Below are 27,643 nucleotides of genomic sequence, written 5' to 3'. Positions count from 1 at the left end.
AAAAAAAATTCACAAACAAACCTGAAAAGTATCGATTGGTTTGCTTGAAATAGAGCTGAGAGAGTATATTCCAGATCGGAAAGGGACGAGCTTCAGTTATCGGTGAAGTACGAGCTTCAGTGGTGTTCGGCGAGTTACTTGAGAACGAGATGCGAAGTGAGACGTGGTCTCTGATACTGCGATTAAGAAGAAGAAGAACACCACCGGAGTCCTAGCGGGCAGAAGGAGCACCGGCGACGGCGAGCTCTGACACGCCGATGACTTGAAATCGTCTTTTGTTCTCTATCGCCAAAGGAGGAGGCGAAATTAGGGTTCTAAGTCACGATTTGGGATTATCCCCTTTTGTTTATTTACTATATGTTTTTTCTTTTACTTTTAATTTGTTTTTAACTATTAATTTTACAAAAAACGTTTTAGGATTAGATTAGGGACTTAATTGGGTTTACATAAAAATTATGCTAAGTGGACAACTTCTTGTTCATATTATGGCATAGGGACAATCTATTAGTTTTTTTGTTGTATATTTCCAATTTCCCCTACTTTTTTTAGATATGTTAAAAGGAGTCTAAACCGTTTGGCTTTATATTTTTTTTTCAAGGAGGATACCTAAAATGTCATCATCTTCATCCGATGAACTCGAAGAAAGATTGAACGGAGTTTTCGACGATATCTTGGAAGATACATACAACAACATAGTGGAGGCCCAAACCAGTAAGCAAAGGAAACAAGCTTATATAGAACGAAACCATGAAGCGGGACACAACCATTTATGGAATGACTACTTCAGCGAAGATTCGACATTTCCGGCACATTTATTCAGACGCCGTTTCCGTATGAAGAAGGAATTATTCAACCGTATTGTCCATCGCCTTTCAGAGCACGTTCCATTCTTTCGACAAAGAAGAGATGCAACCGGGAGGCCTGGTCTTTCTCCACTACAAAAATGTACTGCAGCCATTCGTCTTCTTGCTTATGGTTCTGCGGCTGACGCGGTTGACGAATATCTCCGTCTTGGTGAAAGCACGTTAATTTCGTGTTTACAACAATTCAATGAAGGAATAATACAGTTATTTGGAGATGAGTATCTACGAAGACCCACACCAAAGGATCTTCAACCCCTACTCGACATTGGAGAGAAACGCGGGTTTCCTGGGATGGCAGGAAGCATTGACTGTATGCATTGGGAGTGGAAAAATTGCCCAACCGCTTGGAAAGGACAGTACACCCGTGGATCAGGAAAGCCATCAATTTTCTTAGAGGCTGTAGCTTCACACGATCTTTGGATATGACACGCTTTCTTTGGTCCTCCAGGTACCTTAAACGATATTAATGTCCTCGATCGGTCTCCTTTTTTTGATGACGTTTTACAAGGTCGAGCTCCCAGGGTTGAGTACGTGGTCAACGGACACATGTATAATTTGGCATACTACCTCATAGACGGTATATATCCAAAATGGTCAACATTTATCCAATTGATCTCACTTCCTCAAGGTCCTAAAGCTGAGTTATTTGCTAAAGTTCAAGAAGCAACCCGAAAAGATGTGGAGCGGGCTTTTGGAGTATTGCAAGCTCGATTTGCGATTGTGAAAAACCCGGCTCTTTCATGGGACAAGAAAAAGATAGGGAAGATTATGAGAGCATGTATCATACTACACAATTTGATAGCCGAAAATGAACGTGATGGATACACTCAGTACGATACATCTGAATTTGAAGAAGGAGACGTCACCAGAAGTTCACGGGTGGATATGTCTTATAGTACCGACATGCCTTCAAATCTCGGTAATATGCTTGGCGTTCGGACTCATGTTCGCGATAGGCGTATACATAAACAATTGAAAAATGATTTAATTGAAAACATTTGGAACAAATTTGGTGATGAAAATTAATAATTATTGTATCTTAATATTTAATCATGTAATAAATAAAATTTTAAATTTTACATGTTTTTAAATTTAATATTTTTTTATTGCTAAGGACTCCAAATTGGAAAACACCATTGGACATACTATTTTGATTAGAATCCTTAACTATTATAAAAAAAAAAATTAGTTTAATAATCATAAAGACTCCAACGGTGGTAACACCATTGGAGATGCTCTAAGAACTTGCTATTTATTTAGGTGGTCAGTAATATAGGTTCTCCAATTTTATTGTCACTACTATTTATATTTCAATATTATATCTATTTATAAAAATATAAATAGTAATTTGAATTAGAAATGAATAAAACTTGTAATTTATTATTTTTATTATCTAAAATATGTATGGGATGATGAAAAATGTGAAATGAATTAAAAATTGTTAAACTTTAGTTATTATCCAAAATATTTTTTTTTTACATATTTTGGTTATTTTGAAAATATATTATTAATCTTAACATCACATTTTTATATTTGTTATTCAAATCATGTTTAATATTTTATTTCTGTATTATTTAATTTTTATAATTTATTTTTACATTGTTTTCTATGTAAATAGGTAATAATTATTGTTATAGGCCAATGTAAAAAAAACCTTTCTTATTTTAAAACAAAGTTTTTTGCCTAGTTTTAAAGACAGATTTACGTTCTAATAAACCAAAATACTCAATTACAACAAAGAACATGACAAAGGTGTATTGTGGGTGGTTTTTTCCTTTGTCGTTCAACTCCTCTTTCTTTTTATATGAAGTGATGTAGTACTATTTTCTGTATTTTAATATTTTTCTTCAATATTTCTTTAAGCTTTTCTAATAATGTCTATAAGCTTGTTATAATTTTAATATAAAAATTTATGACGTTACCATAATGTTCGTACTTTTATAGATCCAACAATAAGCTAATCCTTCTACATAAGAGACTGACTAATTTTTAATCTTAAAACTATTTAAAGAAAAGTTATAGTCCAAACTTTATTTTGATGTACCATATATTTAAAGCGATAGTTTAGATAATTGATGATCAATAACTTTAAAAATTTATAATATTTTGTGTAAATCAAATACTTTCGAGTCAGCAATACTTATTTGTGTTAATGAGTCAAAAACTCCATATATTGTTTTTGGATAGTCAAAAACAATTCAATAGACCAAAGCTTTGGAATATTATTTTTGAATGAGAAAATGAACATGTCTCTGGAAAAATCCAAGTCTCCTTGTAAATATATAGTAACCGTGACTTTTAAAATTTATATATATATGAAGACATAAATAATTTAAACGGCCAGTTATTCCAATCAGTTACCTAAACCACATCCATGTAAAACCACTTTTTCACTCGCATCGTCCTTCAGCTTTGTTGCATGTTTCAGCCCGTCCTTCTCTTGATCAGGACAGTCCAATACGTAGTTATGATCATATCCGATACCCACCTCTCTTGTAGACTCGCCTATCCATTTCTTGTGGTGAAAGCGAAAGGAGATCCCTTTCCCGTAAGGATCTCGCATGATCTGTGTGTTGATCCACATGGGTGATATGTGGACCCCAAATCTGTATCATGTGGTCAAGAATGTTCCATGAGTCATTATCCACCAAGTTCCAGTACGTATTCTGAGCTAAGTTAATCGGAGTGTTTTTGTTCTCTGCAGATGCCTCCATGTTAAGTTCCATGGTAGTTTCTGACATGAGAATGTATGTCGGTGTGTTAGAAACTGCACCAGGATAACCTATCCAAAAGGTATAAGATAAATGATGAAAAAAGATCTTTTCCGCAACGTTAATCCCATATATAGATGTAGGGACCTTCTTCTTGACCAGATATGTGATATTTGAAAGTGATGAAAGGTCTTTCACCATCTTCTGCTACGTCCCATATTTATGAGTAACATTTATGTTTTACACATATCTGATGAACTTTGCAAAATGCTATATAATCATACAAAAGAAGAGATAAGTGTTACGTACCAGCATATAAGCCTCAACTCCCATATTTAAAACTGTATTGTGTAAATAAACCCACAGTGATTTTCAATGTCTGAGAATATAATTTTAACAGAAGATTTTACATTTTGAATAGTTTTTCTTAGAGAATTTAAAGTATACCTGGATGGATTTCTCTTACTATATACCATATTTTTGATGTTATAAAATATATTTACAATTTTGTGAAACCAAAAATGAATTGCACTGCTAACACCAAAGAAGAAAAATGAAGTATGATATTATTTTCTTCGGCTGTTAATTTACGCCTATGTTATACTTTTGTATATTTAATTTTCATTTGAAATTTTGAATAACATTTATGAAAGTCTTGAATTAAAATACTATTAAATGGTATTGTGGTGAGTATTAATTTTCCTACATTATTTTTGATTAGTTTATAAAAGTTATTAGATGGTTTCTCGGACTACGCTCTTGTTTTCCTTATTATTTCTGATTTATTAAACATTCAAATTTAAATTTATAAATTAAATCTGATTAAATGCAAATAAGAGATATGAAATGTTTTTAGTATTTTATTCTTGTAATTATTAGGATGGTGAGGAAAATTAAAAAAAATAATTAAATGTTAGTTTTGATTTAAATACTTTATTTATGTTTTATGTCAAACATTCATCAAATTTACTACTGGTTTTTAATTTTGTTTGAGTTTAGAATTATTAATTTCTAATTTTTTGTTTGACTTTAGAAATACCAAGTGCCAGTTTCTGATTAGAACCAATGATTAATTGAAATTTTTTTACAAACCAAAACGAACCCATTTCATGACTGGATCGACAAAATACAACAGTTCTCCAAGAAATATCGCATATTTCCTAACATAGTTAGTGAAAATGTTCTTCACACTTTTACAGCTTTGAGATAATGTAGGACATCATTTTTAGTTTGAGGTTTCCAGTTTCTACATTGCACAAATACATGTCACTAACTCGCACTCATTGAAATCCACACCAGCTTGGTTTATGGATTCTGTAACCGAATAAGTATTAGTCTCAACACACAACTTATTAAATCAATACCAGGTATAAAATATTAACATCTTCAACAGAACAATTTGGGTGCCGAACAAAGCATATGCACATAATAATATGAAATGGGTAACAAAAAGTTTGGAAAAGAGAAAGAGAATTAGCTTCCTTTGAGAAGAAAGTTTACTGTAACCATCATCTCTATTTGTCATCATCTTTGTCTATATATCTAAAGACTTAGCAACACGGTAAAAAAAATTTTGTTTTGCTAAAACACGGTAAAGTTAAGAGAATATGGCTCTTATATGATCAAAACTCATATGCTGCTGACGGGAAAACATTAGGGATTTGAAAATCAACAAAGTTGATTTTGTACCTTCGAACCGTGGATTAACACCGAGTTGCAGCTCAGACAGACCTAATTGTACACCAGGAGCTGATTTCCTTGCATGGCAAGCCTAAAAATTAAACCAAATAGGCAAGCAAACATATTGATTCATATTCAAAAGAAAACATGTTGATTTATACATAATACTGACCGTTGAGTGTAGCAGGAAGAGAGAGAATATTGTTTATCTTTTGATCATAATAAACATATTCATATCCAATCTTTGGATCTTTCCCTGAGAAAATGAATATACATCAGTATAAACATCAGTACCTAACGCCAATACAATCAATAAAGATACCAAGACACCAAAACATACTTGCCCCTTTTCTCGATTTCACACCTACAGTAAGAAACACACAAAAGCCATCACCAAAAGTTTTCATAATGCTCCGTGTTATTTCGCGAGGAAGAGAATGATACCCAAACGTACCCGTATTAACAATAACTTTAGCATCATCCCTGCTCAAGGCCACCTTGTAATTACTTTTGAGGTTGTCTAGCGCTGTACAGAAAAAGAGTAGAAACCATGTGTGTCCTCTCTTAGTTAGTATTAGACTCAAAATGCAGTGAGGTTTATCGAGATCATAAGCTATCTTCTACAACTAAAAGAACGAGTGAGATCAAACTCAAAATAAAACGTAACGGGTTGTAATGTTACATTGGCACACTCCTCGACGTAAGAAGGGTGATTCGAATGCAATATAGGGCCACTGGAGACTTGCCTGAGATTTGAACCGATTTCATGATCATCGATTGGTTTATGGAATGGAGGTTGCAGAATTTTGTTTAGTGAAAGCTTAGAGCGAAGGGTTTATATAAGAGGAAAGAGAGAGGGATGGAGGTGGAAGGTTAGCATCGCTCATTGAATGAGTCGTCATAACAACATCGTAACAGCGATTTGCAGATAAGACGATGAGGAAGTGGGAGCGGCAGCATCGCTTGCTACAAATATTTAGGTTGGAAGGATAAATGGTCAGATTATAATGAATCAGATATAATTGTCATAAGCCCAATTACAATGACCCGGTAAATTCTGTGTCAAAGAACGTTTGACGTGGCAAATCAACATCTTCTGATTGACTGATTTTTTAATCTGAGGTGACATGTTTCTCCATTGAGTATATTAGTCTTTTAGTATTGTTAGATTTGCAACTCTTTGGTTTATTTAAATTTTGTCATTTTGCTTTTATGGATAATGTGTCTTTGTCTGGAAAATTAAATGCGAGTGTATAGTAAAGCGAGTTTTAAAAAACTCTTACGACAGTATTGGAACCGTTAAACTGATAGGAACTGTAGATAATTATTTTTCAGTGAAAAAAAGTTAACAGTAAGTTAATATATAATCTTATAACTCGTAAACAAAAACGTGATTTGTATCTTTGATTTTTTTTTTTAAAACGTGATTGGTAGATTAGAATGTTTTTTGACATCTATTGTTAAGATATTATTGAAAGAAGCAGGAAAACAAATCGCTGAATAAAAACTCGATTTTTCCTTGTGACTAATTACTTATTTCTATAATTCTTATTTTCATGAGTTATATCTATCTCTCTTCTGTAAACTATAATGGAATCCGATGAAGGTGAATGCGCCACAAAAGTTATGCCATCTTATATGACAATTAATATCCGGACAGGTGGTTGTAACAAGGAATCTGGTACGCCGTAATATGCGTTGTGATAATTACTGCCCAAGATGTGGGGCACCAGAAGAGACCGTTACTCATGCTATCTTTGAGTGCCCTCCGGCCTTACAAGCATGAAAATTATCATCAACCCCGACGAGTTCTGAAATCTTTCCGGTACCAAGTATTTATGCTAATATGGACTATATTTTTTGGAGAAAGAATAGTATTTTGGAGCCTGAGGATGATCGAGATCCTTATCCTTGGATAATTTGGTATATCTGGAAAGCTAGGAATGATACACCGTTTAGAGGTATAGACAGAGATCCATTGGAGCTAGTTAGGTATGCAGAGGGAGAGTGTAAAGCTTGGTATAATGCAAGAGAAACTGTACCGAATCTGCCAAATGCACAGAATAATGAAGAAACACAAGTCTTAAGCTTGAGTAATATTTGTATGGTGGATGGTTCGTGGACTTCCACAGCGCAGTTTAGTGGAATGGGATGGGTTTGGCAGGATACTTTGGGGAAGATACAGCTCATGGGATCAAGGAATCTGCGGAGGAGGGAGACATCACTACACTCGGAGCTGGAAGCGTTAAAGTGGGCAATGGAGAGTATGCTACAACACTCGACCTATCAGAGGTTTGGGACGGACTGTAAGGACATGATTGCAATGATAGAGCAGCCACAAGATTGGCCAAACTTCTCAACTGAGCTGGAAATCATTCAAACTCTTTGGTTATGTTTTTCGGATTTCAAGATAAGCTACGTTCCAAGGACGCAGAACGAGATTGCGGATTCGTTAGCTAGGAAGCACGTTCTTTTCATAGATCCTTATGTTTTATTGGTTGTTCTATTCCGGTCTGGCTTCCCAGACCACCTCAAGTTTGAATAATAGAATAGCCGTTTGCCGTCAAAAAAAAAAAAAAAATGGAATCTGATAATTGCTTGTTCACATTGGATAGCGTTTAAAGATTAGTCGGTTTGTTACCTACCCACCTAAACTGCTTTTTTTTATATGTAAAATCATAAGAGCAGGTCCATTCCCGATGGTAAGAGGAGTTCTTGTAGGGCTCCTAACACAAAAGAAAAAAAAATTTAAATCAAAAAGCCCAAAAAATAGCAGAACCGCCCTTTATTTTGGCTTTTTGGAGTTGGTAAGAACCGCATACGTGGCAGTCTCTCATTGCACCGCACCAGTTTTGTCTCTCTCTCTTCGTCGGGGTGTTGACGAAAGCATAGTTGTGTCTTGTTTCTCGGTGTCTCCGTCGTCTCTCTCAAGTCGATCTTCGCTCTCGGAGTCTCCTTTATCTCCGTCGGTCCATCTTCTCTGTCAGTCCGTCGGCTCTCTTGCTCGTCGATGACTCCGCCGTCTGTCTCACTCTTGCTTCTATGTCGATCCGTGTTCTCTGTCGATCGGTCCGCCTTCTCCGTCGTGATGGGTTTCGCGTCCACTTCCTCCACGAAGCTTCTCTTCCGGCAGCTCCGTCGTGTTGGGTTTCACTGACGTCTCTCATCCTGAGTGTAAGATCACATTCGATCCTTGTTTGTGTTCTCTGTCTATTTTGCGATCCTTGTTTGTCTTCTTGAGATTGATAAATGTGATCTGATTGTCTTTTTTGAGATGTGTTTTACAATCTTAGATCAGGTTCATGTTTTAGAATACTTGTTTGTGTTCTTGAGATTGATGAATGTGATCTGATTGTCTTTGGAATAATCTCGGCTCAAATTGGAATAATATCGGCTCAAATTGGAATATTTTGCGATCCTTTTTGTGTTCTTGTAATTGGAATAATCTCGACTAAAATTGGAATGTGGTTCAATCGTATCAATGGTTTAGTTTGCGATGGAATAGTTTTAGCTGCAAATAAAATAAAAAATTCAATGGTTCAAACATGATTAAAGATTCATGCATAACGTTCTGTTCTTAATATATGCTTTACTTGTTTTTACTCTGTTCAAACCTCTGTTTTCTCATACATTTTAGTCTGTTCTTTCTTTGTTGGCTGTGGATAAGGGTTGGTGTTGTGTGGAAGAGGCAGTGGAGTGTTTCATTCATTACGGAACCCACGCGAGTCTCTCAGAAACGGATATAACTTCATCAAAGCAAGAGGTAATTACTCTTTTCTTTTAAGAAGATGTTAGATATTTATTAGGTTGAATTAAATGGAATTGATTGTATGATGGTATTTGTTAGTTGCGTGTCTAGATATTGGTAGGTTGAATGGATTTACATTTAGTTTTCTTGGTTGTTATAGTTATAGGTAAAGGCATTGATTGCCATTAAAAACACACTAAACTCTCCTTAAGGTTGCATTTAAAATCGAGCAACTCTCCCCTTCTCTTTTCATATCTGCTTCTTCTTTCATTATTCATATCTCCTTCTTCTTCGCTATGGATCCATTTAGTCAACCCGGTAGCTTTCAAAACCTCTTAAACAGTCAACACCCAAACATCTCCTTCTCCTTTGTGACTCGTGAACCTAGTTTAGAACTGTCTTCCTCGGATACCTCTGTCTTCGGAACACAGTGGGCTGATGATGGAAAAGAAGATGAAGTCGTGGTGTCTGACCGTAAAGAAAGGAGGAAGTGGACACCAACTGAAGATATCGTTCTCATAGGAGCTTGGTTGAACACATCCAAAGACCCTGTCATGGGTAATGAGCAGAAGACAATTGCGTTTTGGAAACGGATTGCCTCCTATGTTGCATCAAGCCCAAAGCTCTCTGCTTTGCAAAAGAGAGATCCTAGCCACTGTAAACAAAGGTGGGGGAAGATCATCGAGGGTGTTTGTAAGTTTGTTGGGTGCTATGAAGCTGCAACTAAAGCCAAATCGAGTGGGATGAATGGGGATGATGTCTTGAAGATGGCTCATGAGATCTTCTTTACTGACTACAAGGCCAAATTTACACTCGAGCATGCCTGGTTGGAGCTACGCCACGATAAAAAATGGTGTGGAGTTACTAAAGAGAAGGTAAGCTCCAAAAGAAGAAAATTGGATGATGGATCCGCACAGTCATCGACCTCGGTGCCAGGTTGCGATGGAGAGGGGGAAGCCATGGCTCGGCCTGCTGGTGTCAAAGCATCAAAGGCCAAAGCTAAAACCAAGGCAACGACTTCGGAAGAGGCAATGGAGTTTCAGAGTCTGTGGGAAATAAAACAAAAGGATTTTGAGTTCAAGGACAAGCTTAACAAGAAAAAATTGCTTGATGGCCTCATTGCCAAGACAGAGCCTCTTTCTGATCTAGAAATCGCTTTGAAAAACAAATCAATATCTGAAATGTTGCTAAGTTATAATGGGAAGTTCGTTTGGTTTCTCTTTTCTGCTTAATCTCGGGTCTTTATGCTTAAGTTTGGTCTGTATGCTGGTTTAGCTTAATGGTTAATGTCGGGTCTGTAGTATGTCGGGTCTGTAGTTTGTTGTTGTCTTGTTATGTATAATATTTCATTTTAATGCTTAATGCGTTTAATTATCTCGTCTTGGTTAATGCTTAATGTCTTGGAGTATTGTGAATATGTCTGATGCAAGTCTCTTTGTTTTATTGCAGACGAAGACAGTTACCATGTGCGCGAGATCACACGAGACAGACGAAGACGAAGACACTTACCATGTGACTGAAGAAGACAATATGTCTAAGTTGATGTGTTTTGTATCTCGTGAAGTTGTACCAAACTTGTGTGATATGTTACGCGTTTTTGGTAGTTGTACCAAACAATTTTGGTAGTTGATGTGTTTTGTATCTCGTGTAGTTGTACCAAACAATTTCGAAGATGTCTTTATAAACTTGTGAGAAACAAATTCTCTTCTTCACAACACAAATCAAACAACAACAACACGAGCAAAGCTTTACAAATTCTCTTCCTATTGTTTTGTTTTGTTTCCTTTACAAGTTTAACCGAGAATTTCATTCTTCACTTTTCATTTCCAAAGCTTTAAAAATTCTCTTCTTCACATCATTCTTCCCATTTCATTTCTAAAGCTTTAAATAGCATCATCTTCTTATAATAATTTGGAAGAAATTGATTAAAGATTTGATGAAAGATTCGACCAAATTTTCGATCAACAATTCGAAAATCTTCTCATTCGTAATTAAGCCCGTCAAGAAGCATCAAGGTAAAAAAAAAAAGAGCCTACATTGAATGACAACGAGAACAAGGACACTTGCAGTTATGGAACGATTATTTGAGTGAAGATGCAACATATCCTTCTCACATATTTCGACGCCGTTTTCGAATGAACAAGCCCTTGTTCATGCGTATTGTTGATCGACTCTCCGCTGAAATCCCATACTTTCAACAAAGAAGAGATGCTACTGGAAGGTTCAGCCACTCTCCGTTACAAAAGGCAACGACAGCTATCCGTATGATGGCATATGGTTGCCCAGCTGATGCGGTCGACGAATACCTCCGACTTGGTGAGACCACCGCGCTTTTATGCTTGGAACATTTTGTTCAAGGAATCATAAATATATTTGGAGATGAGTATCTAAGAAGGCCCACGCCAGAAGATCTTCAACGACTACTCGATATTGGAGAGATACGCAGATTTCCCGGGATGATAGGAAGCATCGATTGTATGCATTGGGAGTAGAAGGATTGTCCGACCGCATGGAAATGTCAATATACACGTGGATCAGGAAAGCCAACCATTGTTTTAGAAGCTGTAGCTTCACAAGATCTCTGGATATGGCACGCGTTTTTCGGACCTCCAGGTACATTAAACGATATCAATATTCTTGATCGATCACCGGTTTTTGATGATATATTACAAGGTCGAGCTCCGAAAGTTAAGTACATAGTCAACGGACACGAGTACCATTTGGCTTACTATCTCACAGATGGTATTTATCCAAAATGGGCTACTTTTGTCCAATCTATTCCACTTCCGCAAGGTCCGAAAGAATCCTTATTCGCCACACATCAAGAAGCTGTAGGTAAAAATGTCGAGCGTGCTTTTGGGGTCTTGCAAGCTTGATTTGCCGTAGTTAAATAAAAATTGGAAAGATAATGAGAGCATGTATCATTCTACATAATATGATCGTAGAAGACGAACGAGATGGATACACTTAGTTTGATGTATCAATTTTCGCACAACCGGAATCAAGTCGAAGTTCAGAAATGGATTTCACGTATTCTACAGATATGCCTTCAAATCTCGACAATATGATGAGCATTCGGAATCGAGTTCGTGATAGAACAATACATCAACAATTGAAATCTGATTTGGTTGATAATATATGGCAAAAATTTGGAACAAACCAAGATTTCAACTAATCGGCTTTTTCTCTTTTACGATTTGTATTTATATTTTTCATATGCTTTAATGTCATTTATGTTAAAATAGTTTATGTATGCTTTTATTTTAAATCATTTTACTAAAAAAATAAAAAAATAATAATTAAGAATTCTCCCATTGGAGGAAGAAAAAAATATTTCCACTAACCAAAGTTCTAAACTTGCCAAATCACCTTATTTACTCTTAATTTAATCATTAGACCCCATTAGAGGTTCTAATGGATGGAGGTGGTGTAACATAAATAGAACTAGGGGCATTGCCTCCGCGCAAGTGCGGAGTTGTGGACATAGTTTTTGTTTCATTTCAATATTTGTTAGGGTCATTGTAGCTGTCAATTTTGCGTTTTGGGTTGATCATTATTTTTCAAGTTTTTTTATTGTTATAGGGTTAGAGTTGTGATGATGAGCTGTGTATGCACTGTTCTCCACTCATGAAGGACTAAACTAGGCCTGGGCATAAAATCCGGAACCCGAAATCCGAACCGAACCCGAACCGAAAAACCCGACCCGTTATCTGACCCGAAACGTAAAAATACCCGAACGGGTCTTGTAGGGTGGTACAAAAAATATCCGAACCCGAAGTGTTATTAACCAAACCCGAACGGGTAACCCGAAAAATCCGAAATTAATAGTCAGTATAAATATTTTGAAATATATATAAGTATTCCAATTATTAAATTCAATATTTGTGGTAATATTATATATAATAATAAATATTAAAATTCTAATAAATGCTTTAAGTACACAACTAGTTATAAATAAGTATTCTATAATTTTCTCATTGAAATAAAAAGTCTACTCTCTATAAGGCAATACATATTGTTTACAATGATGTTTGTTTTCATGCTTGATTTAATATTTTATTGTTATTTTATCAATTTTATATGTGATAGATTAATTTTTATTTAATTTAGATGTTTTTCTTTATGTTTTACTTCAAAAATTTTGTTTTTTACTTTGGTTATAACCGAACCGAACCGATATAACCCGAATCCGTACGATATATGATTACTTTATGGGTTTTATGATGCAATACAATTTTGAACCGAACCCGAAGTGTTATTATCCGAACCCGATCCGTACTAATAAAATTTTAGTATGGGACCTAGAAGCGTAAACCCAAAAATCCGAAAACCCGAAAAACCCGACCCGAATGCCAACGGGTACCCGAACGCCCAGGCCTAGACTAAACTGTGTTAGTAATGTGATTGATATAGTTCGTAGTGTTGCTTACTGTGTCACTGAGACTTATTGTTTGTTTGTCTTTTTAATTTCTTACTTGTACTGTTGAGATTACATAAATTATATTAAGGATGTTGAGAGTACCTTTTGTTTCTGGATATTTTTTCTCCAGTTTATTTGTGTAAGTTGTGTGTATTAACTATTAAGTAATAATTTTTTTTATTCTTATTATGTTGGTTATATGTTTTTATTTTATTTTTAAACTTGTTGCTTTTACCGGACCTTTAAAACAAATACATGAAGACTTGTAGAAATAACTATAAAATGAGTGACAATTAGTATTTGGGCATTAAAACGAATATATATATTTCTCATAAGAAGGCAATAGCATTGGCCTGTTGACATTGAGCATGTAAGCTATTTTCATAAGACAAGAGGAGTGAGCAGGTGGAGATGTTGTAGTCGCTTTTGTATCTGTTGGAATTGTCTCTTGTATCTGTTGGTGTGGCTGTATTTATTTCTATTTTATTTGATGGGTAGTATATAAACAAAAATCATTGTAAGTTGTATTTATCAAAGTTTGTAACCTACTCTGTTTTTTTGTTTAGGTAATTTCACTGATCTTGGTTGTCGTCTTCGTAAGCATTTGCGAAAGTAAGTTTGTAAATTGTTAAATAGCTGGCCCTGTAGTTTGTATTTATTTAGCTGGCTCAATGTATGTGTCGTTGAGTTTTAGTTGAGTTGATTGGTTTGATATATTTGTTTTGAAGTTTATTTGTAAGATTAGACAAAAAGAGAGGTGATCATTAATGATTCGTCTTTTTTTTGGGATTCTAGTTTTTGGTGTTTTGATTGTTTGGGTTATTGTGGTTTCTTTTAAGCTGTAAAATAAAGATTTGTGTAAAATAAGATTGATAAGTAAGGGAGATAAATAGACGACCACAAATCTTGGGTATGAAATATTTTTGATTATTGATGTTAGCACAATATAGACAGTAATATAAAGAGAATTATGTGTTGATTGTTTCTTACGTATCAATGGGGAGACGGATAACGACTCGAGTTGTTTCTTTGGTGAGGTCAGAGCCCTAGACAGAACAGATTTGCCCAACCACATCTGCGAGTTTAAATATCAGTTATGATATTGAAACATAATATAAACCCAGTTGCAATATGATAATATACATGAGAGTTCTAGGTTTCTGATCGGAATCACTTGGAGATTGTCGAACAGTCTAATCTTGACAAGAGATTGATCTCAGGAGCACCCATGATGACTTCATCAATAATGGTTAGTGAGATGAAACCAATGAGGAATGGATGATCAGTTATCTTGTACATGCTTGAGCACCTAGCAACCTCAAAACGATCGACTTTCACAATGGAACCTGCTTTCAAAGATGGCATGTAATGATTAGCATGTTCGACGGGAGTAGACCCATGAATCATGAAATCTGCAAATAATATTATTCAACAAAGAATCAGGAAATCAATTAAAACAATTATGTTAAATAAGTGTGATAGATCGAAGATTAACTTACCTTTTCATCAAGGAAGAGAACCGTGATTCCCACAAACTCTCTGTCTTTCTTGAAACTTAGGGAATCCCAGAAACGGAGGAAGCAAGAGGCTATGCTATGACTACTACGACCAAGACGGAGAGACTCGAAGGTTGAGTGATGGACGCCGAGACGCCGGTTTAACGAACTGGAGAGGCAGAGAGAAATTTTTTCTAAAAGATGGTTAAAGCTAAGAGGAATCAATGAGTTTTGTGGAGATGCAGATTGGGTTCATCAAAGATGAGAATCATATATATATGGTTTACAGAGTGGCTACAAATTAGGAACAAATATGAACAAGCGATTTAAGATGTGCACATGAAGAGTTCACCGGTGAAAAAAATAGATTACGAACAGACACCAACTCTCTAACTCTGACTTGTTTGAGACAATGATGAAAAGAACTCAAACTCATGTTAAACAACAACAGTTTACAATATGGAAAAACTATAATTGTTGTAAACTTGAGCTTTTTTTTATATAACGTGTGAATTCCATTTAAAAATGAAACTCATAACACACTTGTAGGCCCGACCCTCAGAGGAAGTCAAATAAGTAAGGGCTTCCGACCTTCATAAATATATTTTAGGTTTGACCATCAATGTACAAAGTATCATTTATCTTAGTGGTATAAATGTTGGTGTTTATATCTCAATAACCCGGGTTCGAGCCATGTACTTGATATTTTTTCATACTTTTTAAAAATGGGGTCCAAAAAACGCAGATGTGGCGCGCTGAGGAGTGAGCAAAAACTCAACTATTATAATATAGATTCTGAGCATGCATTGGTTTACATTCAGAATGTCTTAACGCGTGGATATAACTATCAAACTGACTATAAAAAGGTAAAGACATTAAATGTTGTACAAAAGGCAGTAAACAAATTGAGATTTAATTGATCATAGAATTTCAATCATTCTAAAAATCGATTGTACGCGCATTCATATATTTGTAGCATGATTTTTTTAAAGAAGTTGGCTAAATAATGGAATAATATAAAACTTGTATATGTAAAATTACTAAAATATAATTAATAATATACGGTAGAACCTCCATAAATTAATTTAAAAATACTTGGTTTATGGTATATTATTATTTTTATAATTAAATAGTATATATCATTATTTATACTATTTAAAATAAATTTTGAATACATAGAATTTCTATGTGGTCAGCGTTCAACGCAAGAGATTGAACAGGGTGAGAGAACCCAATAACTTTACAGAGAATTTCTTGGTGATACGAGTCTAGCACTTTCACTTTCAATTTGTTAGGAGCATAATTAGTCAAGAGATTTTTTTATAGTTTGGACTTTTTTTTTTTTTTGAAAATAATTATTAAAGAGATGCAAAGCTAGGAAGCTTTAAGAATTTTTTTTTCTGTTTGACATTAATTTTAAATTAGGGAAATATATTTAGTCGATAACTTCATCTTATTTTAATAGCATGAATTTTTTAAAAATAAAATAAAATAAAAATAGCTTTTGCTTCCTTTTAAATTCCCCAATTCATAAATAAATACATTATTATGATTATTAGTTAAATCACAAGTTATTTTAAAATCATATTTTTGTTGATATATAATAATAAAAATGATTTATGTTGGTTTGACAGCTAATCTCTTTATCTTATTAAATTTCGTCCCATGTCATCTTTAAAATATTAACTCAATTCTAATGCATTATTTTTTTTTTTAAATAAATCTCTATGGTTTTTCTCTTTTTAATTATATAGTTTGAAAGAATACAAGTCAATGGTACCTAGCTGTCTTATTAAACAGAGTAAAGTACAAAATAAAAGTTAATTTGTGTAATAACCAAGTTTAGAAATAGAATTAGAATTATAGTGTCGATGTTGACATTATTAGATCTTCTAAAATTTTCTTCTTTTTCTTCTGGTTTTCTCTTTTTTTTTTTTGCCAAATCGGTTGATGGTAATAACACTTAAAGAACATCCGTCACTTAAATGAAAAATAAAATAAAAAGTGTTGTTAGAATGGTGGTGGATATGACATCCATAGTTATTATGGTGGTATTTTTTGTGTCAATTATGGTGGTATTATGTCAATAGAATAGAACATGTTAAATGACATAATTCATATAAATGAAATTATAAAATGATTTAAATATATTATACTATGTATGCTCCAAATTAACAAATAGCATAAAAAATAACTTTTATGGTTGACAATTTAGCAATATTGTACATAATCACTAAACCCTAAAAACAAAAATAAACCATAATCTAAATATCAAAATATGCAAATAGTACGTAATATGAAACATTATTTTAATAGAATAGCGACAAAGAAATAATACTATACTTATTTAAATTTTGAAATGTCTATGATTGCTGGGAATGAGATAATATTGATCCCAACGTTAACCCAAATCTTCCATAAACTAAATCGGCAATACTAATCACTAGACCCTAAAAAAAAATATAAATTCTAATCCAAATATCAAAATACACATATAGTACATAATGAAACATTATAAAAATAGAATAGTAACAAATGAGATATCATAGTATATATTGTTCAAATAGCATAATTCAACCGAAAATTTACAGTACATACGAGTGGTGGTTACTGTGGAAGAAGTAGTGACTGATATCAAGGAGATGGTGGTTTTCTGAAGGAGGTGATGTCAAAAAGATGAAAGCGAAAATTAAAAATTTGGTTAACAATTAAAAGAAATGATGACAATAGCTACAATGATAGATAGAGACCCAAATGATTAAAATTGTTTTTTACAGAAAGTAAGTGATGGTGGATTGGAAGAAGTAGTTATGATGGGCGGTAACTGAAGAAGAAGTTTATACACTTATTAACCGGCTAGTAAGAATAGTATAGTATATATTGTAATAATAGTGGAGTATATATTTTTTGTTTAGATACTTAATTATTTCATGGCTACTCATGCCAATTTTCCTAAAAATAATCGGAGCCACTATACGGATTATAATGTTTTCTTTTCATATGATTACTAGCTTAAGATCCGCGCAATTGTGCGGAATGAATGTTATATATAAAACTAATTTTTATCTATTATTATTTATTTGTATTCATTTACGTATAATGTATATAATTAAATTAGAGTAAAGACATAAATCAAAACAATACATCTTGTTTATTTACGATACTTTTTTGGTAAATAAATCAAAACAATCATTTTATTTATTTTATATGGTATATAACTAAATTTTATATAGTAGATTTTTTTTTGAGAATTCATACTCATATGATTTGACAAAATTTCTAATGTGTGATTTTTTGAATGCAAATTTCAAAATTAAAATATTAAGGTTTAATACTTTTTAAATAAAAATTTAAAAATTATCATATTTAAGTATTTTTTTATGTTATATAGTTTAATTTTAAAGTATATTAATATATAATATGAATGTTTAGTAAATGAGATTCCATATTCATACGATTTATGATCATTTGTATCTTGTTATTACAAAACAAATTTAAACCATTGATAACGAAATTTTAGTGTAAGACATTTAACGTTTTTAGTAATTATAGTCATTTTAAAAATTCAAAATATAACATATAAGAAAAAAATTATTTTTTTTATTATATGATTAATGTGGTTGTTTAATATCTTTTTGTAATATAAAATTAAACAAAAAAAGAGCTAAGTTACAAAAATTATTATCAAATATTTATTATTCATAATCATTGATTGTCATATATATATTAATCATATTAGACAATTCCATAGCTTTTACTTAAGGAAAATGCGAGAATATTCTTTTGTACACTATTTATCAATTTAATAGTTATTTTAATAAAACATATAATATAAATTAAGATGAACCAACCTATTTCTCTAAAAATTATGAATTTCATTCTCACGGTGACACGTGGCTATAAAACAATGTTGTAATGTTTTTCAATTAATATATAAAGGATACATTTTGTTATGAACTATTATGTGGATGTCCATGTAGGCCCATAAACCCTCTTTGTAGAAGGTTCTAAACCTAATTTGTATTGCTATATATATGCATTGTTGTGTATGGGGCAATAATAAGATTAACCGATTTCCTCTTTCTCTCTATTCACAACATGTTATCAGCATGAAACCGTAGCCACTGAGTAAAAGCACGAAAATCTAACCCTAGCTGTAAAAAAAGAAAGGTGATAAATCACGTCTAGTTGATTATGATCCTTCTCTTGAAGAGTATTGTTCAAGAAAATGAACGTAAAAGTTGTTGTAGACGTGAATGTGGATATAAATAAGGTCAAGATCCAAAGTATTTTTTTAGAGCACATACTCTCACTTGAAGTTGAGAAAATAAAGATGGTAATTAATAAAATATATGATTTAATCATCTAAAGATGAAAGAAAACTAATGTGAGTACAATACAAGATAATATAAAACTTATAGAATGTTCAAGAAGAGGATATATATGAATGCTCCAGAAGAGTGCATAAATATCACTACACCAAAAAAGGTGATTTGAAATCTTTAATGTATTAAATTCTCATAAGTCTCAAAGTAAGAAGGATCTATGAAAGACTACATAACCCGAATAGGGTATGTTATTGATTCAAAACTAAGATTCATTCGAGATTGATAAATCTGTAGTAGTATCATCTCGAGGGGAAGAGTTAAAGAATCTCACATTTTATATTAAGTGAAACATCTTGAAGATTATGTTTTATTAAGCCGAGATTGATGAATCCTTCATAAAGTAAATCCATATAAATCTAAGACAAAATATACTGTATTGCACTACACAATGACTAGAAAATGGAGATAAATGAAATAGTAAACAAGAAGTTTACCGAAAGTGTAATGTTTTGCAAATCGGTTATGCCATTCCGGTGTAGTTATGATGCGATAGATAATCATATATTCGTTGAATAACCAGAAGATTCTTACGAATGATTTGCTATATGATGCTTGCACCAGTCAAATAGATTTGGATTCTATTTATACAAGGAGCTATTTGTGGGCTTGATCACCCACTGGTGGACTGATCATCCACCATATGCATCGACAAGAAGGTCGTATGTATCCTTGTTATAGATCCGCAACCTGATGTTGGCGAGACTAATTGGTAATACTGGTGAAATGACAAGCATTTGATGATTATTTTATGCATGTATGGATACATGATGAACATTTTATAGCTAATGTTCATATTTAAGCTGTAGCAGCATTGATTCGCATAATGCCAAAGATTAATTAAAAACTCTCCCCATCAAATTGGTTTTGGGCAGGAACCAAAGATCCACATCTAGAAAATTTGGATAAGTTGTAGTTGTTCCACCACACCGCTAAAAGATGGGACCTCAAAGGATGTTATTAGTATGTTGGATATGATCTCCATTGATGATAAAATCTTGAAGATTTTATAAATTTTATTTAAAGACTCATAGTTAGTCTATCCAACATTAAGGGGAAACAATAAACGGTTGGAGAATGAATGAGTTGAATGAATTATCATTGATCCTCGGACTAAAGAGCGTATATAGTAGTCAAAAATGAATGTATGGAGATAATTCTATTACAAAGATTAGCATATGAGTTGTCGGGATTTACTGACCCTAAGAAAGTGATTAAGTCACAAGTACCAGCTGTAAATGCTCCAATTAAATTGAATGTCCTAGAAGGACATTATCAAACTACTAATGAGTCTAAAGAACGCTTAAAGCGTGAAAGACCTATCCTCGGAAAAGAAAAGGAGCATGAATGAGAATGGCAGAATCAATGAATGAAATATTAAGCATCTCGAAAAGAGATAGAAAACATGACAAGAAAGAATTCAGGTACCTAAGAATAAAGAAATCTCAAATAGCTATGTCGTGTCTGAACAATATGAACCAATACCAAATCGACGTCGTAAATACTTATGCATGCAATGTAGCAGTTGATGAGAATGAAGATCATGAACCATCTATTAAAAAGTGTACACAATGTGATAAATTTTCGAAAAGAGAAAGAAACAATAGATGCATAGTTTAAATCTCTTTGAAAGAGAAGAGTAGATAGTCCGTACACCTAATGGTGTAAAACCAATGGCATGGAAACATGTCTTTATATGAAAGAATAGATTTGATAATGAAATCATGAGATGTGACGTTGTAATTGCACAAAAATTATCACAAAGACCTATAATTGATTACAAAGAAACACATCATCATGTGGTGGAAGCATCAACTTTCAAGTTTCTTTAGTCTGGCAAGAATTGAAAGCCATTGGAAAAATGACATTTATGTGAAAGATTCAAAAGAATATATAAACTGCAAGAAGCAGTAAACCCCATAAGGATTTGGACTACTAGAAGCATTAAATGCTAGTTCTCGAGAACATTACCGTGCGAGTATATTGAGCATATAAAGAATAAAATTTTTGGTCATGAAGTATCATGATATTGGAAATTTACTGATCTCTTTCATGATTGAAAGATGTGATTTTGTATGACAAGAAGAATGGTCATACTAGTAAATATTATAAGAAGCAAAAGAATAACTCGTATGTATAAGTATGCATAATGTGAAGGTTTAAAAGATTGTCTATAAAAGAAATTTGGACATGGAGTCTAAATATAGACCAAGATACGATCTTTTGTGTGAAAGCAATGTTATGGACAAGAAGTCCAATGGTCTAAAATATTATCTGACAATCAAACGAGCTTATTCACTAAGGATATGCTTATAACAATTCCTAAAAGGATGATATATATGATGAGAATACATCTCCCGAAGATGATGCTTCCAGAGGGAGAATATGATGATGTGCGTGGTTGTACTCTTTTTCCTTATCATGGTTTTGTCCCATTGGGTTTTCCATGTCAAGGTTTTAACGAGGCAACAAAGAACACACAAATGATAGATACCTTGAGAGGAATGTTATCATTTAAGTGATAAAGATATATCAATCTTCTAATGTATTTTTGAGACTAAGAGAAGGAGAAGATAATGATCAAGGTCAATCATACTTGAAGAAGAATAAGAGATGAACGCATTCCATTCGTGTAACATAATCAAAGGTCGAAAGTTATACAATCAAAGGAGACTTTCTAGATGAAATTAAAATATGAAACTGGTGTCCAGAGAAATATCTTTGAGTCTATTTTCATCTCCAATTTGAATGAAGTCATTCTCCATGATAAAACTCGAGATATGGCTATTTTCGCAGGACATGTACAAGCTGTCTCAGGATACCTAATATCGTATGATATTCGTAATACCGCTCGATATTTCCATCTTAACAGAGCCAGATCGGTGCCTAAAGTTAGACATGGATGTTAGCTTCGATTTCCAAGTTGTTTGAAGTCATTTTGTCCTACGGTCACCAAAACATTCAAGTTTTAGTGATGAGTGTCAAATCTACCAAAAGAAGTAAACCGGTCCAACTCCAAGAAGAACGAGTTAATTCATTACATTAGATTGTGTCCTATCCGATATCTCAAGTTATGTTCTCATCAGGGGGAGTAGATGCGTGATGCACTCTTTTTCCCACTGGGTTTTCCTGGTAACGTTTTTAATGAGGTAGTATCTTATGCGCTTTAGGAAATATTTTTATTTATAATGTACATCCAAGGGGGAGTGTTATGAACTATTATGTGGATGTCCATGTAGGCCCATATGCCCACTTTGTAGAAGGTTCTAAATCCTAATTTGTATTGCTATATATATGTATCGTTGTGTATGAGGCAATAATAAGATTAACCGATTTCCTCTTTCTCTCTATTCACAACACATTTCTAAATCTATATTATAATAGTTGAGTTTTTGCTCATTCCTCAGCGCGCCACGTCAGCGTTTTGTGGGCCCCACTTTTAAAAAGTGTGAAAAAGTGTCACGTCCATGGCTCGAACCCGAATTATTGAGATATAAACACCAACATTTATAGCACTAAGCTAAATGATACTTTGTACATTGATGGCCGAACCTAATATATATTTATCAAGATCGGAAGCCCTTGCTTCTTCGGCTTCTTCTGAGGGTCGGGCCTACAAGTGTGTTATGGGTTTTATTTAAAATGGGATTCATCACGTTATATGAAAAAAACTCAAGTTTGCAAAAATTATAGTTTTCCCATATTGTAAACTGTTGTCGTTTAGCATGAGTTTGGGTTCTTTTCATCATTGTCTCAAACAAGTCTGAGTTACAGAGTTGCGCCGTGTGTCTATTCGTAATCTATTTTTTCCCCGGTGAACTCTTCATGTCCACATCTTAAATCGCTTGATCATTAATGTTCTTGATTTGTAGCCCCTATTTAAACCCTATATATATGATTCCCATCTTTGATGAACCCAATCTGGATCTCCACAAAACTCATTGATTCCTTTTAGATTTAACCATCTTCTAGAAAATGTTTCTCTCTGCCTCTCTAGTTCGTCAAACTGGCGTCCCACGTCCGTCACTCAACCTTTGAGTCTCTCCGTCTTGGCCATATTAGTCAGAGCATCGCCTCTGGCTTCCTCGCTTCTGGGATTCCCTGAACTTCAAGAAAGACATGGAGTTTGTGGGAATCACGGTTCTCTTCCTTGATGAAAAGGTAAGTTAATCTTCGATCTATCACACTTATCTAACATAATTGTTTTAATTGATTTCCTGATTCTTTGTTGAATAATATTATTTGCAGATTCCGTGATTCATGGGTTTACTCCCGTCGGACGTGCTAATCATTACATGCCATCTTTGAAAGCAAGTTCCATTGTGAAAGTCGACCGTTTTTAGGTTGCTAGGTGCTCAAGCATGTACAAGATAACTGATCATCTATTCCTCATTCGTTTCATCTCACTAACCATTATTGATGAAGTCATCACGGGTGCTCCTGAGATCAATCTCCAGTCAAGATTAGACTGTTCGACAATCTCCAAGTGATTGCGAAAACAAACCTAGAACTCCCATGTATATTATCATATTGCATCTGGGTTTATATTTTGTCTCGATATCATAACTGATATTTAAACTCGCAGATGTGGTTGGGCAAATCTGTTCTTTCCAGGGCTCTGACCTCACCAAAGAAACAACTCGAGTCGTTATTCGTCTCCTCATTGATCCGTAAGAAACAATTAACACATAATTACTTTTATATTACTGTCTATATTGTGCTAACATCAATAATCAAAAATATTTCCTACCCAAAATTTGTGGTCGTCTATTTATCTCCCTTACTTATCAATTTAATTTTACAGAAATCTTTATTTTACAGCTTAAAAGAAACCACAATAACTCAGACAATCAAAACACCAAAAACTAAAATCCCAGAAAAGACGAATCATTAATGATCACCTCTCTTTTTGTATAATCTTACAAATAAACTTCAAAACAAATATACCAAACCAATCAACCCAACTAAAACTCAACGACATATACATTGAGCCAGCTAAACAAATACATACTACGCGACCAACTATTTAACAATTTACAAACTTACTTTCGCAGATGCTTACGAAGAAGACGAAGACGACAACCAAGATCAGTGAAATTACCTAAAAAAAAACAGAATAAGTTACAAACTCTGATAAATACAACTAACAATGATTTTTGTTTACATATTACCCATCAAATAAAAGGAAAACAAACACAACCACACCAGGAGATACATGAAACAATCCCAACATACACAAATGCAGCAACAACATCTCCACCTGCTCACTCCTCTTGTCTTATGAAAATAGCTTACATGTTCAATGTCAACAGGCCAATGCTATTGTCTTCTTATGAGAAATACATATATTCGTTTAAAACCCATTAAGGCTCAAATACTAATTGTCACTCATTTTATAGTTATTTCTACAAGTCTTCATGTATTTGTTTTAAAGGTCCGGTAAAAGCAACAAGTTTAAAAATAAAAAAACATATAACCAACATAATAAGAATAAAAAAAATTATTACTTAATACACATAACTAAACTGGAGAAAAAATATCCAGAAACAAAAGATACTCTCAACAACTTTAATATAATTTATGTAATCTCAACAGTACAAGTAACAAATTAAAAATACAAACAAACAATAAGTCATCTCAGTGACACAACAAGCAACACCACAAACTATATCAATTATATTACTAGCACAGTTTAGTCTTTCATGAGTGGAGAACAGTGCATACACAGTTCATTATCACAACTCTAACCTTATAACAATAAAAAACTTGAAAAACAATGATTAACCCAAAACGCAAAATTCACAGCTACAATAACCCTAACAAATATCGAGATGAAACAATAACTATGTCCACAACTCTGCGTTTGCGCGGAGACAATGCCTCTGGTATTAATAAAGAAAGAGTTTTAGTAGTGATGAGTAATCGAAGTAGGGGCATATGTGGAAATGAATTAAAATAGTGTCGTTTCCTTTCTTGCTGTTATAATATGCGAAAGCGAAATTACCTTTGCCTCTTTCTGTTATATTAGAGAGAAACAAGAGGGAGACACTTTCTTCGCCGGTAACAAAAAATAATATCGTAAAAGCTCATCAACCTCCCTTCCGTCGTCAATGTCTTCTCGCAGGAGAGTTCTTCTTAAGGTTATCATCCTCGGCGATAGCGGGTAACTTTCTCTTCTCTTCGATTTTGTTTTCTTCGTTATTAAAGAAACGATTTGATGTGATTTTGATTTTTTCCATCGATAAAAGAGATTCTGAAGGCTTTGATTTTTCTTTTTTGTTGTTGTTGTTGTTGTTGTTCAGGGTTGGGAAGACATCGTTGATGAATCAGTACGTTTCTAAAACCAACCAAACACAGATCTATAACTTTTGATATAAATTATGTTTTAATATGAAATTCGATTTTGGTTGGTTACTAGGTTTGTGAATCGCAAGTTTAGTAATCAGTACAAAGCTACGATTGGAGCTGATTTCTTGACTAAAGAGGTTCAAATTGATGACCGCATCTTCACTTTACAGGTATAATCAATGAATCTATTGCTTTTTTTTTTTAATATGAATCGTCAACATTTATTGCTTATATTATTATATAGTTTTAAATTTATGATTCTCCTAAACATGTTGTGATTTCTTGAAGTTTTCTTTTATAAAGTAGAAACAAGTTCAATTCTTTGTAACAATTTGATTCACCTCCTACTGTGTGTTTCTTATCGATCTGAGTTGATTATAAATTTCAAATCTTGTAACAATTTGTTTCACCTAGCTACTGTGTGTTACTTATGAAAATACAGTAACGATTTGAATGAAGTTCAAATCTTTGTAACAATTTTCCATGTGTTTTCTTGTAAAAATAGAAATGTTTCATGTATGTAAATCTATTGAATCCATATAGATTTGGGATACTGCTGGGCAAGAAAGGTTCCAAAGCTTGGGAGTTGCGTTCTACAGAGGAGCTGACTGTTGTGTTCTTGTGTACGATGTCAATGTTATGAAATCTTTCGAGAATCTTAATAACTGGAGGGAAGAGTTCTTGATTCAGGTAACATATCCTTCTACAGTTTGTTTGCTTCCAAATGTTTTCATCGTCTTCATTCATGGTGTCCATTGTATAGGCTGGTCCATCAGATCCTGACAACTTCCCGTTTGTCGTCTTGGGGAACAAGACCGATGTTGATGGTGGCAAAAGCCGAGTGGTTAGTGTGTTTCTGTCTCCTTGTGTTCTAGAAAGTTTGGTCATGTGCTTAAAGTCATCCCCTTATTGTTAGGTTTCTGAGAAGAAAGCAAAAGCTTGGTGTGCATCTAAAGGAAACATTCCTTACTTTGAGACATCTGCGAAAGAAGGATTCAACGTAGACGCGGCTTTTGAGTGCATCACCAAAAATGCCTTCAAGAATGAACCTGAAGAAGAACCGTAAGTATATATAACTGTTGTTTGTCAAGATTTGCATTACTTCATGTTGATTCTAACTGTCGTCTCCTTATTATCCTCTAGGTACCTACCCGACACCATTGATGTTGCTGGAGGTCAGCAACACAGATCAACAGGGTGTGAGTGCTAATCAAGCAGAAAGTTTCTTTCAGTTCATTTGAATTATTACAGATTCTAACGAATTATTATTAGACCATTTTCTTTTGGGTTCCATACAATATTTTCAATCATGTAGTGTCACAAAATTATCATATGTGAATGTTTCTTATTGTCTACATTTCCTCAAACTTGACTACAATTCCTTTTTTTAACAGAGACATCCTTCGGTTTTAACTTTTCGGGTACTCAATTTTAGTTGATAGCTAACTGCAAAACAAAACGGGTACGATAAAGAATTGTTAGCATTACACAGAAAGCTTACCAATTCTACCTTCAAAATTATGTAACCATGACCAATGGAAGCAGCTTACTACATGCATACTCCATAGCATGTGACTAATGACCCTTGACTTGCTTGTCCAAGGAAACTCAGTCTGATAAGTATAAGCGATCATACTTTAGGCAACGGTTGAAGAATCAGCTGAGAAGAGTGATGAGGAAGGTTTAATTGAAGAGGTTGAGCTGACAAGTAACGGGAATGTGCAAGAGACTCAAAAGGAAGCAGAGGCTTTGCATTTAGAGCCAGTTAGCTGAAGTGGAGCTGAGTACTGAGAAGTATAAATAAGAGAGGAGAGTGTTTAGATTCTTTTTATGCTTTGTATGTTGTATCAGACGCTATGAGTCTTTTAGCGATCGTGATGAGATGGTAGATGGTGATCGATATCGTGATGAGGTAGAGATCAACATCTGAACTTGCAAAACTATTTCCATTTCTAATAAACGAGTACTTCTCTTTACAAATCTTTGAGTTAC

The 27,643-nt window shown here is 33.7% G+C and overlaps 2 protein-coding genes across 2 annotated transcripts; both read left to right on the top strand.

The window, feature by feature from the left end:
- Window positions 1–1,270: 1,270 nt before the first annotated feature.
- LOC106425197 (glutathione S-transferase T3-like) lies at window positions 1,271–11,034 on the top strand. The gene has a single exon (XM_048760662.1). The coding sequence runs from the start codon at window positions 9,299–9,301 to the stop codon at window positions 10,232–10,234; it is 936 nt and encodes a 311-aa protein (XP_048616619.1). The 5' UTR covers window positions 1,271–9,298; the 3' UTR covers window positions 10,235–11,034.
- Window positions 11,035–25,242: 14,208 nt separating this feature from the next.
- Window positions 25,243–27,008, top strand: LOC106421234 (ras-related protein RABG3d-like). The gene is made up of 7 exons (XM_013862083.3): window positions 25,243–25,466; window positions 25,606–25,632; window positions 25,722–25,821; window positions 26,195–26,341; window positions 26,415–26,495; window positions 26,568–26,713; window positions 26,795–27,008. Exons 1-7 carry the CDS (start codon window positions 25,414–25,416, stop codon window positions 26,859–26,861), a joined length of 621 nt encoding a protein of 206 aa, XP_013717537.1. The 5' UTR covers window positions 25,243–25,413; the 3' UTR covers window positions 26,862–27,008.
- The last annotated feature ends 635 nt before the right edge of the window (window positions 27,009–27,643 follow it).

This window comes from Brassica napus, chromosome C6, assembly GCF_020379485.1.
Source record: "Brassica napus cultivar Da-Ae chromosome C6, Da-Ae, whole genome shotgun sequence".
Lineage (NCBI taxonomy): Eukaryota > Viridiplantae > Streptophyta > Magnoliopsida > Brassicales > Brassicaceae > Brassica > Brassica napus.
Note: the sequence above shows the minus strand (reverse complement) of the source record. Positions and strands in the feature narration are given on the sequence as shown.

What these genes read in the sequence shown, in the direction of transcription:
- LOC106425197 (XM_048760662.1), top strand. Translation starts at nt 9,299, where the DNA reads ATGGATCCATTTAGTCAACCCGGTAGCTTTCAAAACCTCTTAAACAGT.
- LOC106421234 (XM_013862083.3), top strand. Translation starts at nt 25,414, where the DNA reads ATGTCTTCTCGCAGGAGAGTTCTTCTTAAGGTTATCATCCTCGGCGAT. An exon ending in AAGACATCGTTGATGAATCA is followed by an intron (nt 25,633 to 25,721) that starts GTACGTTTCTAA and finishes GTTGGTTACTAG; the next exon opens with GTTTGTGAATCGCAAGTTTA. An exon ending in AATGAACCTGAAGAAGAACC is followed by an intron (nt 26,714 to 26,794) that starts GTAAGTATATAT and finishes ATTATCCTCTAG; the next exon opens with GTACCTACCCGACACCATTG.